This window comes from Octopus sinensis, linkage group LG8 (genome assembly GCF_006345805.1).
Source record: "Octopus sinensis linkage group LG8, ASM634580v1, whole genome shotgun sequence".
NCBI classification, from domain to species: domain Eukaryota; kingdom Metazoa; phylum Mollusca; class Cephalopoda; order Octopoda; family Octopodidae; genus Octopus; species Octopus sinensis.
In genome coordinates, this window is record NC_043004.1 from 89,443,231 (window position 1) to 89,468,693 (window position 25,463).

General features: G+C 37.5%; 3 protein-coding genes across 4 annotated transcripts in view; 1 reads left to right on the plus strand and 2 right to left on the minus strand.

The window, feature by feature from the left end:
* The window catches only part of LOC115215046 (translation initiation factor eIF-2B subunit beta), a 29,754-nt gene extending 27,703 nt beyond the window's left edge, over positions 1-2,051 (minus strand). Inside the window, exon 1 of the mRNA XM_036505567.1 lies at positions 1,939-2,051. The gene's annotated coding sequence lies outside the window, so the exon portion shown is untranslated. The remainder of the gene's footprint in view (positions 1-1,938) is intronic.
* Positions 1-17,452, plus strand: LOC115215104 (SET domain-containing protein 9-like). Of its 2 annotated transcripts, XM_036505568.1 has the most exons (7): positions 1-606; positions 711-799; positions 6,484-6,818; positions 8,364-8,487; positions 9,913-10,028; positions 12,283-12,406; positions 14,699-17,452. In XM_036505568.1, exons 2-7 carry the CDS (start codon positions 714-716, stop codon positions 14,796-14,798), a joined length of 885 nt encoding a protein of 294 aa, XP_036361461.1. In that variant the 5' UTR covers positions 1-606; positions 711-713; the 3' UTR covers positions 14,799-17,452. The 2 variants fall into 2 exon arrangements, with proteins under 2 accessions (XP_036361461.1, XP_036361462.1); XM_036505569.1 differs by lacking the exons at positions 1-606; positions 711-799 and adding an exon at positions 4,241-4,393.
* LOC115215105 (thioredoxin domain-containing protein 12) overlaps positions 14,559-25,463 on the minus strand; it is a 19,514-nt gene continuing 8,609 nt past the window's right edge. The window contains exons 2-7 of the mRNA XM_029784275.2: positions 23,192-23,252; positions 21,432-21,484; positions 21,037-21,110; positions 19,143-19,203; positions 18,680-18,763; positions 14,559-15,890 (exon numbers count right to left, since the gene is read on the minus strand). Of these exons, the coding sequence (XP_029640135.1) occupies positions 15,826-15,890; positions 18,680-18,763; positions 19,143-19,203; positions 21,037-21,110; positions 21,432-21,484; positions 23,192-23,252 (398 nt within the window). The 3' untranslated portion in view covers positions 14,559-15,825. The remainder of the gene's footprint in view (positions 15,891-18,679; positions 18,764-19,142; positions 19,204-21,036; positions 21,111-21,431; positions 21,485-23,191; positions 23,253-25,463) is intronic.

Below are 25,463 nucleotides of genomic sequence, written 5' to 3' on the forward strand. Positions count from 1 at the left end.
ATCTTAAAAGTCTCATCCAACAAACTCTAAGATATAGGAGCCTAAGGAAAGAGCACGACAGTTCCTTATAGAAACTTGTTGCTGTTTAGCCATAGGTCAGGTCCTATTCAAAAGTCCTATGACCAAGGTGATCCCTTTGTAACCAACCCGTCTTTTGTTGTTGGTTTTCTTTCTTTTTAGATACAATGAAACTAGGACATTTTCCAACGCCTGTCCTTTTTTCTAAGACGGTGTGGGGTGTGATCTGAGCGAGATTTATACTGCTATTTCTAGCAGATCCAGCGACTAGTTACAGCTCTCTCTCTCTTTCCTCATAGGCTTTAAAATGTGCTGCACCCGCAGAGCGACTTTACCCCTCTGTCTTTTCTGAACTGCTAATGTAAGAGCCTCCTCAGAGAACCTCTTCCTGTAACAGTTATGAGGGGTTATATGGTGTGCTTCGATCAGAACTCCATCCCATTTGCTTTCAGACAGTACACAATAAATGACAATACCCTTTACAAGCGAATGACATTTCTCTCAAGGGCAGGTAACAATGAAAACTGCAAGTGGACCAAGGGAATCGAAAATGCAGCGGAAATATATTTAGAATATTTGTAATTCATAAAAAAATATTTCACAAAAGTCGTTGGGAAAGAAAAACAAATATGAATAAAATATTTTGGGCCTCATTATGAGTAAATGCAGTTGCCTTTGATATACATTTTTATAAAATGGCCCTCATGAGTTCTTGGATAAAGAGATGGCGACAGTACAGGCACCGATTTACTCCATGGTTAGCTTTCAACTGGACTAATAGGTAACTTTTTTTATTTGAAAACTTTTCTAATACTAGCAATAATAAATCTCTAAGCTACTACTTTTTTCCAAAATTCTCAGTCCTGTCTTCTATAGTTCCTCTTATAAACATAAAAGTCATAAGCGCTTCTTCGATTCCTGGACCCCATTAAAGTTAAAAAGTGTTTCCCAGGGAAACGAAACTTAAAAGAGAATATTAAAATTATGAAAGATGTTTTCTGTTAATGAATTTTTATTTGCGACTTTTAAAACATGTAAATCTGGAGAAATAAATTTTCTTTAAAAAAGAAAAAATGAATATGTGCAAGCGTGGCTATGCAGTAAGAAGCTTGCTTCCCAACCACATGGTTTCAGGTTCAGTTCCACTGCATGGTACCTTGGGCAAGTTTCTTCGACTATAGCCGTGGGCTGACCAAAGTCGTCATGAATGAATTTGGTAGATGAAACCTGAAAGAAGCCTGTCGTATACCTACATATATGTATGTGTGTGTACCCAACCACCGCTTCACAGCCGGTGTTGGTTTGTTTACGTCCCTATAACTCGGCGGTTCGGCGAAAAAGGCCGATAGAATAAGTATCAGTTTTAAAAAAATAAACACTGTGGGTTGATCTACTCGACTAAACCCTTCAAGGTGGTGCCCCAGCATTGCCGCAGTATAATAACTGAAATGACGAAAAATTAGAGCTGTATGTGCGCATGCTCCGAACATACCCTTTTATTATTATTTTTTTTTTGTCTTTTTCAATATTATAACTAATTATCAACTTTTTCTAAACCGTTCTTAACCAAAGAATCTGAATATCTCCTTCGAGAACATATTACGAAGATTCATTAAGGATTAAATCAACAGTGAGAAAGTTATTGACTAAACGAATATGAAAAAAAAAAATGCGCGTTCGCGAACGGGGTGGGTGGGAGAGAGGACTCGGAAAGTTCACATCGTGAATGTTCCGAGTCGTCACAACACAGCCAAAAACAAAAACAAAAATAGTGTAATAAATGTAAAACAACTTGTTCTAAACGAATATGGAAAAAGAAACCGCGCTCGCGAACGGAGGGTCAGGGAGAAGACTCGGAAAATTCACATCGTCTGACCTTTGAACCCTATTGTGACAAAATGAACGATCGATTGCACCTACATGCATCTGTGGTATTGAACAAGGTATAGTTATGCACTTGCTCTGGCGGTCTGGTGCGTGCAGCATAGATGACAGCGATGACTTCAGCCACGTGACGGTTCTGTTTACATGTTAACCTACGATTTAGATAATAACGTGGAATATTTATGAATGACTTTTGAATTACGCTATCATGACACCACGTGGTCCCCTGCTGACTTTTGTGTGTGTTTTTACATATGTTCGACGGCTGAGGATAAACAAAGTCAATAAAATTGTTGAATATGTACATAAGTAACACTTTCTGGATAAACTAAAGCGTTAAACCTGGTCAAAAAAAACAAAAAAAAATTTGTGTGATACGTGTAAAACTTACATTCCCGATGTAAATTTTCCGAGGCCTCTCCCCCACACCCCTTTCGCGAGTGCGCATTTTTTTTGTCATATTCGTTTAGAGCAAGTTGTTTTACACATATCACACTATTTTTTTTTTGTTTTGGTGCCCGGGTCAGCCCTTCAGACGCTTTCGGAAATTCCCAATGTGAATTTTCCGAGGCCTCTCCCCTACTCCCCTTTCGCGTGCGCGCATTTTTTTTTTCACATTCGTTTAGAGGAAGTTGTTTTACACCTATTACACAAATTTTTTTTGTTTTTTTTTTACCGGGTTTAACGCTTTAGTTTAACCCACTTTCCTGGCGGAGGTAAAGAACATTGACCGCGCCCGCCTTTAGGTTTTTTTTTTCTCAACAGAAAGCCACCTTTTCGACTATGGAGGTTCTGAATCTGCAAAAAAATCGGCATTTCAAAATTTTAATTCAACCCCCACCCCCAGTTTTTCACTTTTTTAGACATTTTTTTGGCAAGACTTCATTTTGTACTCCCCCCACACACACACACCTTTTTAAAATATTTTTTTTCTACACAAAACCCCGTTTTCGGGATACGAATCTGCAAAAAAATTGGCAAAATTCGGCATTTTGAAATTTACCCCCTCCGTTTTAAACTTTTTTTCGAAATTTTGTATCTTTTCGGTTTGAACGGCAGTTTTTTAAAATAATTTCCACGTAACTAAACAAAGAAATTATTTTTAAAATCTGTCGGTCAAAGCGAAAAGATCCTTCTCTTGGCCTTATTGAGAAAATTCTATAGTTTGTAAGATATTTGTTGGGTTTTTTTTTCAATTTCTGCAATTTCAACCAATCATTGACATCTATTGAGGTAAAAGACATTCTGTGCCGTATGAATATGTCCCTCATTTAAGAAACAGATTGGGTTTATTTACATTAGTGAAAAAAAAAAGATACCCTTCCCCTACTCCTAACCCTAACCCTAAAACAGATTGAAATGCAATAGATCGATACTAGGGTCATAATTATGGGTGACAATTTCATATGACACCACTAGAAAAAACTGCCGTTCAAACCAAAAAGATCCCAAGAGAAAAAGATGTTTTATGAACACATTCTACCAGTATACTAAGTTTAAAAGTGTTTAGTTACGTGGAAATTATTTTAAAAAACTGCCGTTCAAACCGAAAAGATCCATTTTTACTTAATTTTATAGTTTATATTCAAAAGTAAAGAAAAAAAAAGGGAAAATAAGAAAATGAACTGTAGACCAAACATATCACATGTTGATTTTAGATTATGGAAATTTGCACACACACACATTAACATCTGCTTGCCACACTTGCATGGGTTGGATGGTTTGACACAGAGCTGTTCAGACTCCAATTGTCTGTTATGGCATGGTTTCTATGACTGGATGCCCTTCTTAATGCCAACCACTTAACAGAGTGCATTACTTTAGAACAGTATATACCCCACCGATGGGGCATGGGAAAATTGGAGTGGGGCATGTGTTAGCGTGGGTTGTGAAAATTTTTGCAAGTGACTTGAGCGCACACTTGTTGATCTTAAGCCAATTTTAATTTTTGGATCTTTTCGCTTTTGAATTCACCTCAATAGGCGTCATTGATTGGTTGAAATTGCTGAAATGCAAGAAAATAAACAAGAAATAGCTTACAAACTACAGAATTTTCTCAAGAAAGCCAAGAGAAAATGATGTTTTATAAACACATTCTACCCGTATACGAAGTTTAAAAGTGTTTAGTTACAAAGAAATTATTTTAAAAATCTGTCGGTCAAAGCGAAAAGAACCGTAAAAATATATACAAAAACTTGTAGTTTCACTGCTACGCCAGCCATTGAAAAACCTCTCACTACAGCTCAATGTTATTCTTTAATTTTCCCTCACCTCCATTAAATATTTTGGACTGCCACTCATTCCCTTTCCCCTGTCATGTCTGTCTTTCTCAACCAGTTTGGCTGCAAACAAAAATACATTAGTTATGATGCATAATAATTTCTTACTTGGGCACAAATTTATAGACTACTGTCTATAAATGAGATTTTATAGCATTAGTGATGTTTTTATTATCATACATGGAGTTGGCTTCGTCTAGATGCAAAAACAGGTTAAGTTGCCAACAACAATAAAATCTATATAATTTGTATTTTTTCTCAAGAATAATGTTGTTTCATACACATTGTTAATACAAGCTTATAAATGCTTAACTAACTAGACTTTATATAACTGTGTCTATTATACCTGTGTGTTTGTGTCCAGAGAGAGAGAGAGAGAGAAACTAATTAGGCATAGTATAAATGTGTCTATTATACATCTGTGTATGTAGAGAAAGAGAGAGATTCACTAGGCATTATGTAAATATGTACAGGTATCTTCAAAAATTTTGTCTGATACATGCAAGTTTGGTAAAATGGATATTAAAATCAGAGGATGTGTTTGTTATACACAAAAATGTGTGTGTGTGTGTAGAGAGAGAGAGAGACTTCAAAAATTTTGTTTAGTTTCCAGTTAACCTTTATCAGGCCATCCTTGTTTTTACATTAATGATACATTGTTCAATGTTTCCTTCTGTTTCCCATTCCAAAACAGCAGATTATGATTTGAGAGCAATTTGGCTGCTATTTCTGGCACCTTGAACAACCAAATAGAGGTCTCTTTGATTGGTTATATGAGAAAAATTACTGAGTTGTTTGGCTTCGAACCCCTTGATTTGGCAGATATATAATTACAGACGTTCTAGCTATGACTATTGTCCTTTTGCTTTTTCTAGGTGTAGTGTTCCCCAGATTATATCTAATGTTTTTTTTTGTTTTGTTTTCAGACTGTAGGGTGTGATTAGAGGGAGATTTAGCTATTTTTCTAGCAGATCAAGCAACCACATAACAGTTCCTTGTTCTCTAAAAATTTTGCGAGTTAAGTTTACATTCTGAAAGACTAAGTATTAAGAACAGGTCTTAGCAGATTAGATTCCTCAGAGATTTGGCCAATAGGATATTTATGGTCACAAAGCATGGACTCTGACAAATTTGAAGAGAACATAATGTGTTTGAAATGTGGGTGAATAGGAGAATGTTACGGGTCTCTTACAAAGACCATTGGATGGCTGCTTAACTTCAATGCTACCTCAGTTATATTTACCAAAGTTTTACTGAATCTTAATTTATTTTAAACACAGGCACAGTTTATAGAGCACTTGCACTAGCTTTGTTTTTAACTTATTTGGGACACTTTTGCTGCTCTAGATGTTATTAAACTTTCCCGTGAACATTCTTGTCAAGGCTAGCCATGTCCTAATCCCTTTCTTAAATAACTGATTTTTTTAGTCCCGCATAGCCCCTGCCCATTCAAAGTACCTTGGATACCAGAACATCCCGCTGTGCTTGAGGAGACCTATTGAGTCAAGTACATGAACATCGAAATAAATATCAATGGAAATAGTAGTTGTGATACCTGTGCCAGTGGCACATAAAAAGCACCATCCGAACGTAGCCGATGCCGGCGCCGCCTTGACTGGTTTCTGTGCCGGTGACACGTTAAAAGCACCAACCGATCGTGGCCAATGCCAGACTCCCCTGGCACGTAAAAAGCACCCACTACACTCGCGGAGTGGTTGGTGTTAGGAAGGGCATCCAGCTGTAGAAACACTGCCAGATCAGACTGGAGCCTGGTGCAGCCCCTGGCTTCCCAGACTCCGGTCGAACCGTCCAACCCATGCTAGCGCAGAAAACAGACGTTAAACGATGATGATGATGCTTATTTCTGAGAATGAAACTTTTTGCCTAAAAAATATAAAGGCTATTAAACTCTTTTCTTTTTGCATTGTAAGAAGCTCTTTATCATCATCATCATCATCCTCTTCATCATCATCATCATCATCACTTAATGCCTGTTTTCTATGCTGTCACAGGTTGGCTGGCTTGACAGGAACTGGCAAGGTCAAGGGACACACCAGGTTCCATAGTCTGCTTTGGTTTGGCTTCTAGATAGATCCCCTTCCTTATGCCAACCACTTCACAGAGGATATTGTGTACTTTTTATGTAGCACTTTGGTTTTAGGATATCAATTCTTTTGTGGTGGATAGCTCCTCTTTAGTAAGGGCAGTTCATCTTCACTATTTTATTATTTTCATTGTGGATTAAATCACTCACTCATAGACACAATTTGTTAATTAGCTTTTAATTTTTTTTTTTTTTCAGAACTAAGCGACATGTAGAAAGTCCTCAATCAGATAAACTCATTCCAGATTCCTTTATACGTGAAGATCTGTTGCGTTTTTGCGAATCTTTATACAGATATGAAACAGCTAAAGAGACATTTAGAAATTGTGAAGATTTTTGTAAAACCACAAACTTTCTAAGCAGAAATCCATTCTCAACAAATGCAGATATTCATTTGGATAGCTTAGCACTCAGCCATGAAATTCTAGGCTTTACCCTTGAGAGAAAATCCAGTAGTTTATCTGAAGCTGGTGGTGGCATATTTGTCACAAAAGGTTCAATACCAGCCAACACGTTTGTTTGTCTTTATCCTGGTAAGTTTAATTAAAACATTTTAGAAAAATCATCATCATCATCATCATCATCACCACCACCACCACCATCATCATCATCGTCGTCTTAATGTCCTCTTATTTCTTTATTGCCCACAAGGGGCTAAACACAGAGAGGACAAACAAGGACAGACAAACGGATTAAGTCGATTATATCGACCCCAGTTCGTAACTGGTACTTAATTTATTGACCTCAAAAGGATGAACGGCAAAGTTGACCTCGGCGGAATTTGAACTCAGAACGTAATGGCAGACGAAATACCCATTTCTTTACTACCCATAAGGGGCTAAACACAGAGAGGACAAACAAGGACAGACAAAGGGATTAGATCGATTACATCGACCCCAGTGCGTAACTGGTACTTAATTTATTGACCTCGAAAGGATGAAAGGCAAAGTCGACCTTGGCGGAATTTGAACTCAGAACGTAGCGGCAGATGAAATACCGCTAAGCATTTCTGCCAACTCCCCACCTTCTTTTCTATGCTTGCATGGATCAAAGAGAATTTGTTGTGACAGATTTTCTACAGCTAGAAGTTCCTGCTGTCACCAGCCCTCACCTGTTTCCAAATAAGGTAACATTTTCTCATAGCTAAACCTCCTTTTCATGGATGACTGGAAATGCACAACCAAGCTTACATAATGGTGATGCTCATTTATCCTAGAGACATCCCCCACCACCACCAAAGAAAAAAAACATGATAGTCACAGCTGGAATGATTTTGTTCATAGACCTGCTCAATCAGTATTCACCTGGAACTAATCAGCAATCCTAAATAATTTGCAGCTAGATCTAAATTAGCTCACCACAACAATGCTGCTAGCCCAAGCATGGATGAATACTTCTAGAGGTTTCCAGGATTCACTCTTTATGTATTATTGTTATTACTGAATGTTTAAAAGAGCTACCTATGTATCATACCTAATGTATATACACAGCTGATAGGCCAGTTACTGTGGTAGCTGTCCTGAAATAGCATCTCTTATGGACATACTGTGTTAAAACCAATAAATATCAGGGGGAGATGTGTGTTTTAGGCACAGTATTCTTTTATTTGTTTTAGTTATTTGACTGCGACCATGCTGGAACTCCACCTTGAAGAGTTTTTTGTTAAACAATTTGACCCCAGTTGTCAAGCAATGATGGTGGAACAAACACAGACAAAGAGACATAAACACATGAATATATATATATATATATATATATATATGATGGACTTCTTTCAGTTTCCATCTATCAAATCAACTCACAAGACTTTGGTTATCCCAAGTCTATAGTAGAAGACAAGATGCCACGCAATGGGACTGAACCCAGAACCATGTGGTTGGGAAGCAAGCTTCTTACCACACAACCACGCCTGCACCTATTTTCCATAAGAGATGTTATCTCAGGATAAATACCACAGTAACTGACCTATCAACAGTGTACAAATATCAAGCAGCAAACATAGATGGCTGTTTAACTTCGATACTACCTCAGTTATGTTTACCAAATTTTTACTGAATCTTAATTTATTTTAAACACAGGCACAGTTTACAGAGTTCATGATCCACTCTTCTTTCAAAGTCTTAAAAACCAATTCATTTTCCGCTGCGCTGACCAAATACACATCGATGGTAATGACCGAGGATTATCAAAAATAATATTCAAGTAAGTGTTGTCTACAGCCCTTACTTGCTTACTGGACATTTCATTTCTTATCAGGATTGTTATGTTATAAAAACAGTTAAGCTGTACATGTGTATCATTATTTTTCTTATAATTTTATATCATTGTATGCTTTAACCCTTTCATTACCAACCTTTCTGAAACCACCCTTAATCCTACAATAAAAACTTCCTATTTGAACACTTTAGCTTTCTGACTACCCTGTCAAATGTTGACAAGTCCCTTAACGCCTTAGGAGCCATTGGGGCACTGCAGTCATTCAGTGTATCTAGAGCGAGGAAGCCTGGCAGAGCCCATCCCTCTCCAGGCTAAACTCATTTCTATAGCTGAGTGGACTGGAGCATTGTGAAGTGTTTTGCTCAAGAACACAATGCATTGCCTGGTCCAGGAATCGAAACCACAATCCTACAGTCATGAACCCAACACACTACCCACTAAATGGTGCACCTCCACTAGTGGTACTCATTTCTGTGGACTGGAGCAATGTGAAGTGTTTTACTCAAGAACACAATGCATCACCTGGTCCAGGAATTGAAACCGCAATCTTATGATTGTGAGTCCAGTACCCTAACTACTAAGCCATGTGCCTTCAAAAGTAATGCTTATTAATTCACATTGTTTTGAATTAATTATGCATTATCTTGTGAAGGTGCATGGTTCAGTGGTTAGAGCGTCGAGCTTACGATCGTGAGGTTGTGAGTTTGAATCCTGGACCGGGCTGCATGTTGTGTTCTTGAGCAAAACACTTTATTTCAAATTGCTCCAGCTCACTCAATTGTGGAAATGAATTGAAACATCACAGGTGCCAAGCTGTATTGGCCTTTGCGTTTCCCTTGGATAACACTAGTGGCATAGAGAGGGGAGGTTGGTATGCATAGGCGACTGCTGGTCTTCCATAAACAACCTTGCCCAGACTTGTGCCTGGGAGGGTAACTTTCTAGGTGCAATCCCACGGTCAGTCATGACCAAAGGGGGTCTCAGCATGCATTATCTTATAGTTTTGAGATTTCAATGGTGTGATTTCTTATTTTTAGAATGATATTGTGTACGGTTAGTGTGAGAGGCCAGATGTTTACAGTCTCCCACAAAAATATGTCTGGCCATTGAGCTGGTCGTTGTTTAAAGGACTGAGGGAAATATTACCTTAGTCAGGAAACAGATAAGAGTTGGTGACAGGAATAGCATCCAGCAGTAAAAAATCTGCTTCAACAAATGTCTGACTCATATCAGCTTGGAAAACAAAATGAATGTTAAAACAACTACAATTTGAATTTAGAGTTGAAGAACAAATTAGCCTATAGGAGCATGGGAAAACAAGATCATTAACTGATGTGTATAGAGATGGAGATTGTCTCATTAGTTAATAATTAAAATTGCTTATAAACTAATTTCATTGGTTTGTTGTAGGTCTTGCACTCACCGTGATCGTCGGTTTCCTTACTGGACAGCAGATGCAACCTGGATGTCAACATGGCCAGTAAATCCACTAGCCGTTGGTCAGTATGTGAATAACCAAACTCCAGGTAAATACTGTTTAGCTAGCATTTTTATGCTTTTATTTATTCATTTATTGTTTCAATCATTGAAGTGCAGCCATGCTGGAGTAGAGTGTTAAGGTGTATTTGTTAATAATATCTTCCCCCCACCACCATTTTAAGTTATGTATAATTGAAATAGAACACTGTTTTTCAAGAGGTGTCAATGTAAAGAAAAACATGGAGACTTACACATAAACATATGTATATATGTGTATGTGTATCATCATCATCGTTTAGCATCTGCTTTCCATGCTAGCATGGGTTGGACAGTTCAACTGGGGTCTGGGAAGCCAGAAGGCTGCACCAGGCCCAGTCTGATCTGGCAATGTTTCTACAGCTGGATGCCCTTCCTAACACCAAGGTATATATATATATATATACAACACACACACACACACACATACATATCCATTTAGCATTCATATTTTATCCTGCCATGAGTTAGAAGGCACTTCAGAGGATCTCACAAACTTGAGGACTGTTGGATTCCCATGTCTGTTCTGATGTAATGTACACACACATCCACACCAGCTTATTTCAGTTTCCATCTACCATATCCACTCACAAGACTTTGGTCAGTCTGAGGCTATAGTAGAAGACACATGCCCAACGTACTATGCAGTGGGACTGAACCCAGAACCATGTGGTTGGGAAGCAAGCTTCTTATCCCACTCTAAGCCAGGAACCTTTCAGCATCCCTCATCTTATATATATGTATATATCATCATCATCATCATCATCGTTTAACGTCTGCTTTCCATGCTAGCATGGGTTGGACGGTTCAACTGGGGTCTGGCAAGCTCGAAGGCTGCACCAGGCCAGTCAGATCTGGCAGTGTTTCTACAGCTGGATGCCCTTCCTAACGCCAACCACTCCAAGAGTGTAGTGGGTGATTTTATGTGCCACCGACACAGGTGCCAGGCGAGGCTGGCAGATGGCCACGCTCGGATGATGTTTTTATGTGCCACCGACACAGGTGCCGGACGAGGCTGGCAGACGGCCACGCTCAGATGGTGTTTTTATGTGCCACCGACACAGGTGCCAGACGAGGCTGGCATGTGTGGTTGTGTGGTAAGAAGCTTACCACACAACTATGGCAAGCTGGCAGAAATGTTTGCACGCCAGGTGAAATGCTTAATGGTATTTCATCTGCCGCTACGTTCTGAGTTCAAATTCTGCCGAGGTCAACTTTGCCTTTCATCCTTTCGGGGTTGATTAAATAAGTACCAGTTACGCACTGGGGTCGATGTAATCGACCTAATCCATTTGTCTGTCCTTGTTTTTCTCCCCTGTATGTAGCCCCTTGTGGGGAGTAAAGAAATAAGAAGCTTGCTTCCCAACCACATGGTTCTCAGTTCAGTCCCACTGCATGGCACCTTGGGCAAGTGTCTTCTAGTATAGCCTCAGGCCAACCAAAGCCTTGAGTAGATTTGGTAGACGGAAACTTAAAGTCCGTTGTATGTATATATTTTGTGTGTTTGTCTGTGCTTGTTCCCCAACCAGATGTTGGTGTGTTTACATCCCCATAACTTAGCAGTTCAGCAAAAGAGACCAACAGAATAAGTACTAGACTTACAAAGAATAAGTCCTGGGGTAGATTTGTTTGACTAAAGGCAGTGCCCCAGCATGGCCACAGTCAAATGACTGAAACAAGTAAAAGAATTAAAGAATATTGATAGAAAGGCAGCAAGCTGGCAGAATTGTTAGCACACCAGACAAAATGTTTAGCAGCATTTCTTTCGACTTTTTAAGTTCTGAATGCAAATTGTGCTCAGATTGGCTTCGTGTTTCATCCTTCTGGGAGTTGATAAAATAAAGTACCAGATGAAGCACTGCAACTGATATAATCAACTTACCCCTCCACCAAAAAAATTACTGGTGTTCTGCCAAAATTTGAAATCATTATTGATAGTTAATGTTCAATCTGCATTGCTAAATTCTTCAATAACACTAACGTTTTACATACAAGGATTGGGGTGCTGAAAAGCTCCTAGTGGTTAAGAGTGTCACAAAAAGGTCTAGTTGGAGACCCAATCTTCCGAGTTCTTTTACAGGACTTAGAAAAACTGAAGGACCTCTGCAATAATTATGTGAATCTGAGAAGGGGAATATGTTAGATAAAATCATAATTGACTGATCCTCCTGTATTTTTTTTTACCTTAAACCAGGAACTTTTCAGCACTCCCTCATATATACGGTGTCTTTGTGTACAAAAATAGTTCTTTTCTTTTTATTCCAGAATTTCCAGCCAATGTAGCTTATCAAGAATTTGACATCTCATCAAATTTTCCAATACATCTCAGTAGATATCTTCCTTATGTAGAATACAGTGGAGGCCTTAATTTATATAATTCAGTCAACGGGTAGGTATAGTTTTATTTTTCTATTCAGTTTCTGAGAAATATCAACTTGTATATACAGGGTTGGCCCAACGTCACCTGACAGTAAATCAAAACCATTTAATTCCAAGATTTATTTATGTTTAACAACTGAATGAATTTAATAAAAGCATCTAAATATGAAGCATCATGAAAACTGTTCAAACTGAAGTCCTTCTTGAGCAACACATTTTTCCATTTGAGTCAATACAGAATTACAAATATTTATGGAATTTTGATTTACTGTCAGGTGACTTTCGGCCAACCCTGTATCACAAATATATTGTAAAAACAATGGAAACAGATCAAGATGTTTTAAATCACCAGTATTTGAGAATCTGTTTTTGAAGCTAGGATTCAAAATCTGGTTACTGTCCTTATTTTGCCATGCTGGTATTAGTTGGACAGTTCTGTGGGAACCAAGTCAGAGGACTACACCAAACTAGTGTCTGCTTTGATTTCTGGTTAGATGCCCTTCCTAATGCCAGCCACTTTACAGAGTGCATTGGTGGCTCTTTTTCCATGGCACCAGCACTAGTGAGGTTGCCAAGTACTCATAAGATGCAGTACCCCAACTGAGTGGGCTATAGTATTGAGGAATGTATGATATTGTGAAAGGAACAGGGTCTTGGTGAAGTGAATACATTGTTTTTCCCAGTTATGTTAGAAATATGTTAAAAGTTCACAAAGTCAACATATTGACCTGAAGATTATTTCAAATTCTATTTTATCTTTAACATATAATGCAACAAAGCCAGACCTCAGTCTATTTAAATATGTTAGTTTATTTCATCTTTGTGAACTTCAACACCTCTTCCCCCCATGTCTCTCTTTTCTACAGTTCCTTCCTGTGTACAGAAGAAACAGTAGGAATTGTAGATGAAATGCTTTGCACTACTTATTCCAATTTCTTACTCTGTGTTCAAATCCCACCAAGGTTAATTTTGCCTTTCACCCTTCTGGGGCTCAATATAGTGAAGTAGTAGTGAACTGGCAGAATTTTTGTGTAGGATGGAATGACTTGCAGCATTTATTCTAGCCCTTTGTGTTCCAAGTTCAAATCCTGCAAGGTCTACTTAGGAAGAGGGCTTGATCCATCAACCAGGTTAATGTAATTATATGGTCTTCAAGTGCCTTTAGCAAAGTTCATTCTACTCCAAATATTTGGTTTGCATTTCTGGTTTGGTAATACTTTCCTACTTTGTGACTAGAGATGAACAAACAAAAATTGAATGAAGGCTCTCTAAATTATTTAATATACTTCAAATTTTATTACTCTTTGGTAACACATTTTTGGATTTGTTCATTCAATATTTGTCATCATCATCCTCAATATCTATGTTCTATGCTGGATATTTGTGGACTTGTGGTCAGAGGATCGTGGTTTCAATTCCCAGACCAGGCGTTGTGTGTGTTTGAGCAAAAACACCTAAAAAGCTCCACGAGGCTCCAGCAGGGGGTGGTGGCGACCCCTGTTGTACTCTTTTGCCTCAACTTTCTCTCACTCTTTCTTCCTGTTTCTTGAGTAATGCTGCGATGGACTGGCGTCCCATCCAGCGGCGGCGGCGGGGGGGGGGCATATGCCATAGAAATTGGGAAATTGAGCCCATGAGCCTGGCTAGGCTTGAAAAGGACACATAAATAAAAAATAAAATGCTGGATATTTGACTGGATCTGATAGGCATGGCTGCATAAGTTTGATTCTCAACCACATAGTTCTAAGTTCAATCCCACTCTGTGGTACCTTGGCAGAGTGTCTTCTACTATAGGCTTGAGCTGACCAAAGTGGATTTGGTAGATGCAAACTAAAAAGAAGCCCATTACACACACACACACATGCGCGCTCATGTGTATTTCTCCCCCGCCACTGTCTGACAATCAGTGCTGGTGTGTTTATATCCCCATAACTTAGTGGTTAGGCAAGGGAGACCAACAGAATAAATACCAGGCTTTAAGGAAAAAAGTACAGTACATTCATTTGATTAAAATCCTTCAAGGCGGTGCTCCAGCATGACCACAATCAAATGACTGAAACCAGTAAAAGCAAAATGTTACACATCTACACCAGTTGGTTGTCTCAGTAAACATGCAAATAGTTTGAAAATTATTAATATGTAAATAAATAAATAGAACAAAATAGAAGAACGTTTTTTATTATTTTAGGTTTTGAAACAGAATTAAAAATTCGACTCTCATGGAGGTTTGTTCATTTATTTAAAAAATTTGTTCAGAAAGGCCGGTCTCCTTATTAAGGATGTCTTTTATTTTTTTGTGCAGGTTATTAAGAGGTGTGGCACTGGTTTCCCTCCGCTCTATCCATGCAGGAGAAGAACTGTTTTCAACATACTTTACAGTTATAGAAGCCCCCCAACAGTAATTGTGTACCTTTGAACTGTTTGTTATCAAAAGGAAAACTAATTTAAGTAATTAAGATGGTGAAAGAGACCTTTAAAGAAGTTTTTATTTATCAATAAAAGTTGTTTTGCTTCATTTTTTTAATTTGGTGATCAAGTCTTAATAATTGATTTAACTGCAATAACTAAAAGGAGTACATGATGTTTTTCTTTCTTCCCATGCAATCATTCAATAATTTTAACACTTCAGTATTCAAACTGGCCATATCTGGTCCAAATATCCAACTTCTTTTATGTTCAGACTAATTAGATCCAGCCTCTCTTACCTACCCTACAATGTCTTTCTTAAAACAAACATTCACATCACTGAAATCTCAAAGCTATGAGATAATCCATAATTAATTCAAAATGAATGCAAATAAATAAGCTTTATATTTGACAGAGTAATCTGAATGCAAAAGGGTTGGATATTTAATTTAATCCTCTTAATCACAATGAAGCTAACGATGTTTCTTAATTGAGATCCAATTACAACATAAATAATTTTTTGTCAGTGATATGTCTTTTGAAATATTTACAAACTTCTTGCGGTTCTATTTGTTAAATGAAATACATAAGACATCTTGGTCAAGAGATTAGTTTAACAAATATAAAACCTTATTTTACCACACATCAAAATATGATGTTTAAATTGACAAATGTTTTGTATTTTTCTTTTCCACCCAGTTAGCTTGTGTAAAAAAGTATCTGATCATTGTGATACAAAATTCAAATAAATATATCCATAAACATATAAAAAAAAAACCCAGTTTGGTTAGTACTGTACCCAGAATATATTAAATGTTACTGATTATGACTCCCAGTGATAAAACAAAAAAGTAAAGGTGATATTAATTAAAGAATTATGAAAAAATGTAAATAAAAACCAGATTCTTATTTACAGTGATGTTTAAAATGGGAGTGTATACAAAAACAATGCACAATTTCTAGAGTGATTCCTCAAGTTGTGCACAAAATTTCTAGATTCTTGCTTATTCAAAATTTTCATGCCTAAAGTTCTTCATTTTGAGCTTTGTTTTTGATGGCCTGCAGAACATTTTTCATACTTGTTAGTACTAAAACGAAAAATGAACACATTTTTAAAATTTATATGAAACACATTTTGAAATATATTTTACAATTAATTATTAATGCAAAATATACTGAAGGTATAACTAGGTGAAGTTTTCATTACTCACCTACACACTCTCATTATTTTTTACAAATCAACCAACAAAAGTACTAGAAATAACAGCCAAACCTCCCATACCAGATGATAGGATTTTTAAGAAAAGAATGGAATAGTCATATTTGGAATTCCTTTGACTTCCAAAGACTGACCTGGGGCTAAACAGTAATAGCTGTTACAAATACATGTCACCTGTATCAATGAAGGGTAGCAAATAACAAAATTGAATATCTGGAGTAATGTCACTTGACATGATGCTTAACCATAGCTCAGAGATCAGGCAATCTCTCCAGATTGAACCACTACTTCTCATTGAGAGGTCACAGCTCCAGTATTATAGACATGTAGTTAGCTGTAGGAAAGGATTAAAAGACAAATTCTTCAAGCCAAGCGAACCAGCTGGAGATCTAGAGGTAGGCCATAAGTGAGAATGGCTGAATAATATCCATAGTCTCAGATGGTCATGCTTGGGAATCCAGAAAAAGCCTAATGATGGTTGCTTCTGATAGCAAGGGCCTTATGGAGGAGGTGCCTTGAGACTCCACCCCTATGACCATCCCAGAAATAGCAGGTAGCAAGGACGAATAAATAATTTATTAAAATAACCTTGTCATCATTAACCCTCTTTGGACACCCAGGGCCAATTGATCAGCCCAAGGGATACAAGCTGCTAAGACTTTGAGATAGTAGAGTTTGCTTCAAGGTCTGAAGCTCCACAAGGTATGAACTCTGAAAGGATGAATGCAACCAGAAGTGCTGACTGGGGCTGGCTTGCCTGGATGAGGGTGTCTGATGTTGAAAAATCTGAAGCGCCTAATGATCCCAAGAAACCTCACTGATGATGTGTCTAAGTGTATCGCATGATAATGTATAGGAAACCATTCCTCTATAGTAGTAAGCAGATTTATATCTCCTTATAGATCTATCAGCCTGATGAAAAACATGTTTGGAAGTGTAATAGCCAATCAGAGATCGTCTTTCAGTAGATATAATATAAAACTATATAATGCCTAAAGTTTTACATAGTAATAAAGTAGTTTTAAGCACTTTATCCTTTGTTTTCTACATGCACCTGTCAATTTCAATCTCAACAGGAAAAATATTTTGGTCTTTTTGGCCTACACATAGCAAAACGCTGTCTCAAAAGGGTTAAGTTGATGTTTAGAACATAAATACATAGGAAATTTTTATGCAAGGTATTCATTCATATCTCTTTAAAACAAGTAGTTTGTATTATAGAGCCAAGTGCAGTCTCAGACAAGTTGGTGCCAAAAGGGCTAAATGCACACAACTAGACATATAATAATTAACAATAGTTATAATCATCATATATGGAACAGATCACTAAATTAGGGATTTCTTTCATTCAGTCTGTTTTATCATTCCCTTGTTACAGGTTCTTCAAAAACTGAAATGGCAAAGTAAATAAAAGTTACTTCTGCCTTGCTCCACCTCAGTTGTTTTGTTCTCTTTGGGTAAGGAAGATAACTCTTCTTGCTTCTTATATTTTCCGTTCAGTCTTCACTCCAGGTCTATAGTACACCAATATCTAATCAAACATTTGTTACAAGCTCAAAAGTCTAGCAATCTCAATTCTCCATGCTTCATTCAGGCCTGAGATCTTGAAACATGTTAATCAGAAGCATTTGGAATACAATTTATAAGGGCATCCAGCTGTAGAAACACTGCCAGATCAGACTGGAGCCTGGTGCAGCCCCTGGCTTCCCAGACCCCGGTCAAACCATCCAACCCGTGCTAGCGTGGAAAACGGACGTTAAACGATGATGATGATGCTGGCTGGAAGATAAGTGATAAATCTTTCTTGGAATATTGTATGTGATAGACTGGCATTATATCTATAAGGAGATATAAATCTGCTTACTGCTATAGAGGAACGGTTTCCCATACATTATCATGTGATACACTTAGGCACATCATCAGTGAGGTTTCTTGGGATCATTAGGTACTTCAGGATTTTCAACATCAGACACCCTAATCCAGGCAAGCCAGCCCTAGTCAGCAATTCTGGTAGCATTGATCCTTTCAGGGTTGATACCTTGTGGAGCACAGACCTTGAAGCAACCTCTACTATCTCAACAGTCAACTTGATAGCTTTCCACCTGCTGGCCCCTTTGATGCCCTGCATGTTATAAGCTCTGCAAAAGGATTTGCCTGCAAGCTCTTTGAATCTCACCTGGATAGGATTACACCTTACTTGTCAACCATTGCTTTGGCATAGCTCCACTAGCTCAGCATATTTTTTCCTCTTATTATCATTTAAATGATCTTGCAAAAATAATAATAATCTTCTCCACTATAGGCACAAGGCCTGAAATTTGGGGGAGGGGGACGGTCAATTACCTCAACCCCAATGCTCTGCTGGTATCAATATATATTTTATCAAACCCAAAAGGATGAAGGGCAAAGTCAACCTTGGCAGAATTTGAACTCAGAACATGAAGACAGACAAAATGCTGCAATGCATTTTGCCCAGCATGCTAATGATTCTGCCAACTCGCCACCTTTTTAATAATAATAATAATAATTTTCACTTTAACACAGCAGATTCAGATTTCAAAACTTTCAACCTACATTTAAAAAAAGAAAACCAGATGTAAAAAAAAAAAAAATCAAAAATATTCAGAAAGGAAACAAACAAAAAGAAATTACTCTCACCTTGTGATATTGCTGGGTAATAATATTTATAGTTAGGATTTCCTTCTTCGTTAAAGAAATCAAGCATTACGTCACCACTACTATCTGAAAATAATTAAATTGAAATCTTTAAATGATTTACTGAGAATAATAAGTGTAGGAAATGCAATAGTTTTTCTATACTAGTAAAGGTTGGACAAATACATTTTGAGATTTTTTTTTTTTGACAACAAGCAGCTTAATAAAAAAAGGCTCATAAAATAAGAATTGGAGTCGGCTTGTTTTGAATCCTTCAAAGTGGTGCCCCAACATGGCTGCAGTCCAATGACTAAAGTAAAGAAATACTAAAAAAGTTTACCACAACATTACATTTAATACAAAAGCAAAATAGTTTTCATTTATCAATAATAATATCTATCTTTAAATACCTTGTGGAATCAATAATTATTTAGAAATATAAGAAAACTTGAAGATGGGATCTTACCAAGAAATAAAATCCTTGGTATATATCCTCCATCTGGTGAGTATTTCGAGTCTTGATCATCCTGTAATGGATTAACAAACATGAATTAGTTTTGACAGGGTTTCAAGCAAAGAACATTTTAACCCTTTAGCATTCAGATAATTCTGTCTCATGTAATGCTTATTTACCCACAGTGTTTTGAATTACAAATACATTAGCTGTTTGTGTGAGATTTCAATGATGCGCTTGTTTATTTTTAGTATGATATTGTAGGGTAGGTATGAGAGGCTGAATACGGCCAGTTTGAACATAAAACAGGTAGAATATTTGAGCTAGATACAGCAGGTTTAAATATAAAAGGGTTCAACCCTTTAGCATTCAGATTACTCTGTCAAGTGTAATGTAATTCATATCGTTTTCAATTAATCATGCATTATCTTGTAGCTTTGAGATTTTGATGATGTGATTGTTAATTTTTAGAATGAAATAATAGGGTAGATGGCAGAAGCCAGTATGGAAGCTCATTGTTCATACATTTACACATATGTACGTACATGAATGTTGACATTCCATGGATTAAACTATCAATGAGTGAAAATAATGATACAATATTTACATTCTTTGTTGACATTTGAACCCTTTCGTTACCATATTTCTGTTGAGATGCTCTGTGTTTCTTTCAATTAATTTTAGATATAACAAAGAATTTAGTAAAATAACTTAGTTATCATTAAGCTAGTGTTAAGAACATAAATTGTGACTAAGGTGGAAGATTTTAATTTAAAACTTATGAAAACAAGACATTTGTACTCAGAGCTAGTGCCGGGTTGGTAACAAAAGGGTTAAAGACCATTAGAATGATAAACTCCTCACTTGTAAAAGAGATAAGAGATGGCAACATAAAAGGCACCATCAACATTATCATCATCATCATCTTAACTTTTCTATGCTTGCATGGATTGGACATAAGTTTATTGTAACAGATTTTCTACAGATGGATACCCTTCCAGTAATATTTCTCCATGGCTATACATGTTTTCACAGAATATTGGAAATAAATGACATTCATTTACACCAATTACATGGATGTCAACACAAGGAGGTCCAAGCATTCGGCCACTAACACACACACACATGTACATATCAATAAATACATATATGACAGGCTTCTTTCATTTACCATCTACCAAATCCAATCACAAGGCCTTGGTCAGCCCAGGGCTATATAGTAAAAGACACTTGCTCAGGTTTCCACACAGTGGAACTGAACCTGAAACCATGTGGTTTAGAAGCAAACATTGTAGATACACAGCCACGCCTGCCTTTAAAATGCTGTCTCACATAAGTTCCCATCAGGTATGGCTGTGTGGTAAGAAGCTCGCTTCCCAACCACATGGTGATTCAATCCCACTGCATGGTACCTTGGGCAAGTGTCTTCAACTATAACTTTGGGCCGACCAAAGCCTTGAGTGGATTTGGTAAACAGAAACTGAAAGAAGCCTGTTGTATTCACGTGTGTGTGTGTATTTATGTGTGTATGCCTTTGTGTCCCACCACTAATGCTTGACAACCAATGTTGGTGTGTTTATGTAACTGTAACCTGGCAGTTCAGCAAAAGAGGCTGATAGAATAAGTACTAGGCTTACAAAGAATAAGTCCTGAGGTCAATTTCTTTGAGGAAAACTCCTTAAAGCAGTGCTCCAGCATGGCTGCAGTCAAATGACTGAAATAAGTAAAAGAATAAAAGAAATCCAACCCATACCAGCATGAAAAAAAGGACATTAAACAAATGAAAAGACAGATATGTCTCTTAACAACCCGAATCTTCTGAAAACCGAAACAAGTTCTATCATACAGCAACACCTTCCAGTAATAATGGTCAATACAAAATATAAGAAAAATAATACCAACGTACAGGAGAATTCACCATAATAAATTCTTTACTAAGTTCACCAATTTCTTCAGAGTCAGCAAATTTTGGTTTCAAAGCTAAAACAAAACAAGAAAATAATTTTTAACAATAATTAAATTTTGAAAGCAGAGTTTTCAATGGAACTAGCAAATTTCACAAATTCCTCATAGATGATGAAAGGCCAACCAAAAGAACACAACCATCGTCATTCATCATTTAACGTCCGTTTTCCATGCTGGCATGGGTTGGACAGTTTAACAGGAGCTGGCAAGCCAGAAGACTGCACCAGGCTTCACTGTTTTACCATGGTTTTTACAGCTGTATGCCCTTCCTAATAGTAAAAACATAAACATTAACATTTCAAATTTATTTTAAGAATTAATAATGTTTATTTTTACCTTTACAAGCTCCACACCATGCTTTATGAAGGATAAACATCAAAGGTTTATTCCTGAAATTTAAAAAGGAAATAAGGATAATTAGCTGGTAAAGGGTGAGAAAATTAAATTAATCAAATTTTTATACATCATCATCGTTTAATGTCTTTTTTCCATGTTGTCATGAGTCAGATGGTTTAAATAGAGCTAGCCAGACTCCAATTGTCTGTTGTAGCATTGTTTCTACAGCTGGATGTCCTTCCTAATGCTAAACACTTAACAGAGTGTGCTGGGTACATTTTATGTGACACTGGCATGGGTGCATTCATGCAGCACCAGCACCTGAAAGGACAAGCCTGTATGTATGGAAGACTGATTTTATTTAGCTTGAAGCATCTTTTCAAGTACAGCAAATCGTCACAAAAGCCATCAACTGTTCAAAGACTTGCAAATACATTGAAAAATTTTTAGTTTCAGTCTGAGACACACAGAGAACATCTGTCTTCTTGTGGTTCATGGCCCTTCATCAAATAATGATATATACCATGCATGAATAAGCGACACGAAGGACATAAATGAAACATCGTGATCAGAGGTTTCTTCAATCAAGACTGACTGGATATAAACAACAACATAATATAGTTCAATTTGAACTCAGGATCTACAGACTGGTGATCCAATATTTAGGGGTGTGTGTGGACACGAATGAGGTTGTGACTGGTTGACAGGACACTGAATAGCTGAAAAAAAGACAGTTGGTACCATGTCACCAATGCTTCATCTATGGATATGAAATTTATCTCTCAACTGCAAGAGAAATTAACTCCAAATGTGTGCTTTTTGTTGGTGTTTAGCACCAAATCAGCTCTTATCAAACCTATGATCAAAGGTGTTCTCATAATGACCAGGCCATCCTGCTCATTACCTCAAACAATGTCCCTTGTGATTCCACTAATCTTCAAATGTATAGAGTAACTAGACATGCTGTAAACCCTTTTGATATCAACCCACCTCAGACCACCCCTAATTCTAAGATTCAAACTTTCTGTTTTAAAGTCATCTGTATTAAAACTGTCCATCAAAATTTCATGTTTTGTTCCAAACACCAGCTTAATAATAATGACAAAGTTATTTTACTAAATTCTTCATTATTTTCAACACTAATTGAAACGAATGCAGTGTATATCTACAGAAATAAGGTAACAAAATGGTTAACAGGGTACGTAAGCATCATAACCCAATTTCACTCAAGCAGGGACAAGTGAAGATGCTTAAATGTCAACATACATACAAACACCCACACATACATCACATCGTTTAACATTCATCTTCCATGCTGGCGACCACTGGACAGCTTAACAGGATTTGACTCATCAAAAGAGTGTGTTGAGTTTCAGTGACTGCTTTGGCAGGGTTTTTGCAGCTGGATACCCTTCCTAATGCCAATCACACACATACACATCTATACAGGCTCTATACAGTTTCCATCTACTCACAAGGCTTTGGTTGGCTCAGGAGTATAGTAGAAGACACTTGACTAAGGTGCCATGCAGTGGGATTGAACATGAAACTACATGGTTGCAAAATAAATTTAGTAACTACTCTGCCATATCCACACCGATAATTATTAAAATACATGGGGAAAATACAAATTATAAATTTTGATAAGTGATAGCGTCTAACAGATTGAGGTCACATATTAGATGTCTGTGTATAAAAATTTATTAAATAATAGGGAAAATGAAAAATAATAATAAATTTTAAGAATGAAATACACTCACTGCTTTTTAGATTTCTTTAATCCATCTTGAAGATTATGCCAAGCTATATTGTCACCCCATCCTGGAAGAATTAATAATAATGATAATTTGTTATATTTTAATTATCTTCTTCATACTAATTAATATAAAATGTCGGTGACCAAAGACATAAAAAAAAAATGACATATATACTGATATGGTTAACAGTAAAAAAGAAAATATAATTAAAGAGGTTGAAAAGATCTCCAAAATGTAAAGGTTGATGGTTTCAAACTTTTTCAGTCTCATCAGCCAAATGCAATCTAAACTGAACACTATCAGATAAATGATATTACCTCTCTTTAGTCTCTTTAGCTAATGGCAGCTTCAGGATAGTCTTAAAACTTACTTCTAATGTGTATATGCATACATGTGTATTCATGTAGAGACAAACACTAACTTGCTGACATTCCTACATGTGAGCAAGTACACACCTTTGAACATATATGACCCCCTTCGGTCACGACACTGACCATGGGATTGCACCCAGAAAGCTACCCTCCCAGGCACAAGTCCGGGCAAGGTTGTTTATGGAAGACCAGCAGTCGCCCATGCATACCGGCCTCGCCTCTCCACGCCACCAGTGTTATCCAAGGGAAAGGCAAAGGGGCCAATACAGCTTGGCATCTGTGACATCGCAACTCATTTCTACAGCTGAGTGAACTGGAGCAACGTGAAATAAAGTGTCTTGCTCAAGAACACAACACGCAGCCCGGTCCGGGATTCGAGCTCACAACCTCACGATCGTAAGCTTGACACTCTAACCACTGAGCCATGTGCAAGTACACACTTTTGAACAAGTACAATCATAAACATTGAATGTTGTGCTGGAAAACACACTCACATCTATGCAAATATGGTGACAGGAAGGGCATCCAACAGTAGAAACCATGTCACAACAGACAACTGGAGTCTGGACAGATCCATGTCAAACTGTCCAACCCATGCCAGCATGGAAAGCGGACATTAAAACGATGATGATGATGTGTGTAAATAAGAGCAGGCATGGTTGTGCGTATAAGCAGCTTGCTTCACAACCACATGGTTTAGGGTTCAGTTCCACAATGCAGCACCTAAGGTGTTTTCTACTATAACCCCAGGCCAACCAATGCCTTGTGAGTGACTTTGGTGTGTGGAAGCCTTTCATGTGTGTGTGTGTGTGTGTGTTTGTCCCCCACCACCACTTGACAACTAGTATTTGTTAATGAGTTTACGTCTGTTTATGATTGTTTACGTCCATGTGAAGACACATAGCTCAGTGGTTAGACCGTCGAGCTTACGATTGTGGGGTTGTGAGTTCGAATCCTGGACCGGGCTGCGTGTTGCGTTCTTGAGCAAGACACTTTATTTCACATTGCTCCAGTTCACTCAGCTGTAGAAATGAGTTGCGATGTCACTGATGCCAAGCTGTATCGGCCTTTGCTTTTCTTTTGGATAACACTGGGGGCGTGGAGAGGGGAGACCGGTATGCATGAGCAACTGCTGGTCTTCCATAAACAACCTTGCCCAGACTTGTGCCTAGGAGGGTAACTTTCTAGGTGAAATCCCATGGTCAGTCATGACCGAAGGAGGTCTCAACATCCATGTAACTTTAACAGTTTGGTAAAAGAGACATACCTTAGACAAGTGTCCTCTACTATAGCCCTAGGCCAACTAATGCCATGAGAGTAGATTTGGGACACAGAAACTGTACAAAACCTGTTATGTGTGTGTGTGTGTGTGCATACATTCGTACTTTACATGAAAAAGCACTAAGTTACAAATGACAAAATTTGTTGTAATTTGTAAGGTCTGTGTTTCCAAAGACATGGTATAAAAAGAAATCCTTTACTTGAAAAACCAGTAAGGATTAGCAACAGGATGGGCATCCACCTGTAAAACAATGCCATAATGGAATGAATTCATCTGCTCCAGGCTAGCAAGGAAAAACAAATGTAAATCAAACAAATGAAGATCTGAGATTAAAATTTAAGTAGCGAGAAAAATGGCTATAATCAAATATTCAAAGTGAACTCTTAAGAACTAATAGCCTGGATTTAAATTAGGTTGGTGCAGGCATGGCGGTATAGTTAAGAAGCTTGCTACCCACCACATGGTCTCAGGTTCAATCCCACACTGTGTTCTTGAGTAAGTGTCTTCCACTTTAGTCCTAGGCCAACTAAAACCTTTGAGTGGATTTGGAAGACAGAAACTAAAAGAAGCCCACTGAATAAATGTGCGTGTGTGTGTACACATATATCATCATCATCGTCAT